The following is a 2193-nucleotide window of genomic DNA, read 5'->3' as shown; positions in this document are numbered from 1 at the left end:
CCCTGCGGCGCATCCGGCTGTGGGATGGGACCCCTCTGCATGGCAGGACGAGGGGGGCTCAGGGCTCTAGCGCTTATTTTGGGGGCCCCCGAGGTGGGAATGGGGAGGAAGGGAAGGGGGGGCTGCTGGGGGGGGGAAGCAATGAGCGTGAAGGCGGCGCAGGGAGGAAAACCTCAGCGTGTCGTCAATTTTATGGGTAATAAAATTTCAAAGCCGCCCGAAGTCTATTAATGCCCGGGAAGGAAATTCGTCAGGGAGGGGGAGGGAAGGAGGGGGAGCGCCTCACACTTCCAGCCCTTCCGCTCGGCCTTCACACCCCAACCCCGGGATGGGTGGGGGGGTGGGGGGGGCCTGGGGGTCCCAGGTGGTATCAGCAGGTGGAGAGAGGATGAGAGCCCCTCTCGATGCGTCCCATTCGACCTGCAGCCCTGTGGGTGGACGCACGGACACGGGAACATACGGATGGATGGAGCAATGTCATGGCGAAGCAAAGCCCCCCTGCACCCCGTCCTGTCCCCAGGGCAGCGTGGGGACCCCTCAGTGCCATCAGCACATCAGCACGCCTTGCTGTCACCCTGCTGTCACATACTGAGGCAGGAAGGATGCTGCTGGCACCCACAGCCCTGCAGGACCTGCGGGTTGGGATGTCACCGTGTCACTGCTGGCAATGGGGACAGCAGGCACAGGGGGTGTCCCCGGGGAGGGACCACATCATCCTGTTCTCAGTGTCCTGAGGACAGTCCCTGCACCAGCACTGGTCTCAGTACTGTGCACTGGTGCCCAGCACCATGGCCCAGTACCAGGTATTGGGTCCCAGTACCAGGTATTGGGTCCCAGTGCCACATCCCATGTCCCATTATTGTCCCAGTACCCAGTGCTGATGCCACTGCTGGGTCCTAGGACATGCTGCCAGCACTCGGTGCCCAGTCCCAGAACACAGCCAGGTCCCAGAACCCAGAACCAGTGCCCATTCCCAGAGCCCTGTGACAGCTCCCAGTAGCCACTTCTGGGTCCCAGTTCTGGTTCCCAGTACCAAGTGCTGGTCTCAGTGTTGGGTCCTGGGACCTGCTGCCAGCACCCGGTGCCCAATCTCACGACACAGTGGTGTCATTGTTGGGTCCCAGCACGCAGTGCCCGCTCCCAGTGCCCTACAGCTGTTCCCCTGTGCCCAGTCCAGAACCCCGCACCAGCCCATAGAATCCAGCGTCCATTCCCAGCACCCAGAACTCACTCTCAGCACCAGCGCTCAACGCAGAGTCCCAGTGCTCTACGGCTGTTCCCAACCCCTGATCCCGGTGCCCGGTGCTGGTGCCCTGAACCAGCTGCAGGCTGCACTGTCCCGTCCCTATACCTGTATCCCCGTGTCCCCGTGTCCCTGGGTCCCGATGTTTCCGGGTCCCCACGTCCCTGTGATGTCTCCGAGTCCCCACATCCCCCGTCCCCAGATCTCCCCACAGTGCAGAGCACTGCGTCCCCTCCGGGCTTAGCGCAAAGCTGCCTGGTCCCGGTCCCAGTCCCGGTGCCGGTCCCGGTGGGCCGGGGGCCGTGAGTCGATACCCGAAGCTCCGTTTAGGGCTGCCCCGCGAGGCATCGTGAGCGACCGCGGGGGACCGGGAGTGCGGGGACCGAAGGGAAACGCGGAGGAACGGGAGGTCGAGGGCGGGGGGGGAGAGAAGGGGGGGAGCACCGAGAGGAACGGAGGGAAGGCGAGGGGGACCGGGGGAGCCTCGAGAAGGGAAAGTTGCGACCGCGGCCGCCGGACCCGGGGACCGGGAAGGGCTCGGGGGAGGGAGAGGGCGAACTTTGCGTCCGGAACAAAGGCGGCACTGACTTTCCTGGGCCATGCTGATGACGGTCTCGGTGGTGGCGTGGTACTCGTCCTCCTCCAGGTACTCGTCGTGCTGCAGCGAGTCCCCCTGGAAGTCGTGCAGGTCGAGGATCTGCTGCAGCGGCGGCGCTTTGGGCAGCAGCTGCTTCACCACCTCGCGGGTGATGTTGGGCGCTTCCTTCAGCCGCAGCTTGCTGAGGATCTGCGACTTGATGCTCTCCAGCCGCAGCTCTTTGCTGTGCCTCCGCCACACGCACACGGGGCACGCGGGCTCCGAAGCGGCGGGGAGGGGGGGTTGAGCTCCCGCCGGGCCCCCCGCCACCAAAGCCAACAGCCACAGCAGCACCGGGGCCATCCCGGGGGCC

General features: G+C 65.3%; 1 protein-coding gene across 1 annotated transcript in view; it reads right to left on the bottom strand.

Moving 5' to 3' along the window:
* GDF11 (growth differentiation factor 11) overlaps positions 1–2187 on the bottom strand; it is a 6208-nt gene extending 4021 nt beyond the window's left edge. Inside the window, exon 1 of the mRNA XM_010726877.2 lies at positions 1832–2187. Coding sequence (XP_010725179.2) covers positions 1832–2183 — 352 coding nt within the window. The 5' untranslated portion in view covers positions 2184–2187. The remainder of the gene's footprint in view (positions 1–1831) is intronic.
* Positions 2188–2193: the final 6 nt, after the last annotated feature.

Source organism: Meleagris gallopavo, unplaced genomic scaffold, assembly GCF_000146605.3.
Source record: "Meleagris gallopavo isolate NT-WF06-2002-E0010 breed Aviagen turkey brand Nicholas breeding stock unplaced genomic scaffold, Turkey_5.1 ChrUn_random_7180001860386, whole genome shotgun sequence".
Lineage (NCBI taxonomy): Eukaryota > Metazoa > Chordata > Aves > Galliformes > Phasianidae > Meleagris > Meleagris gallopavo.
This window is presented reverse-complemented; position numbering and strand designations above follow the sequence as displayed.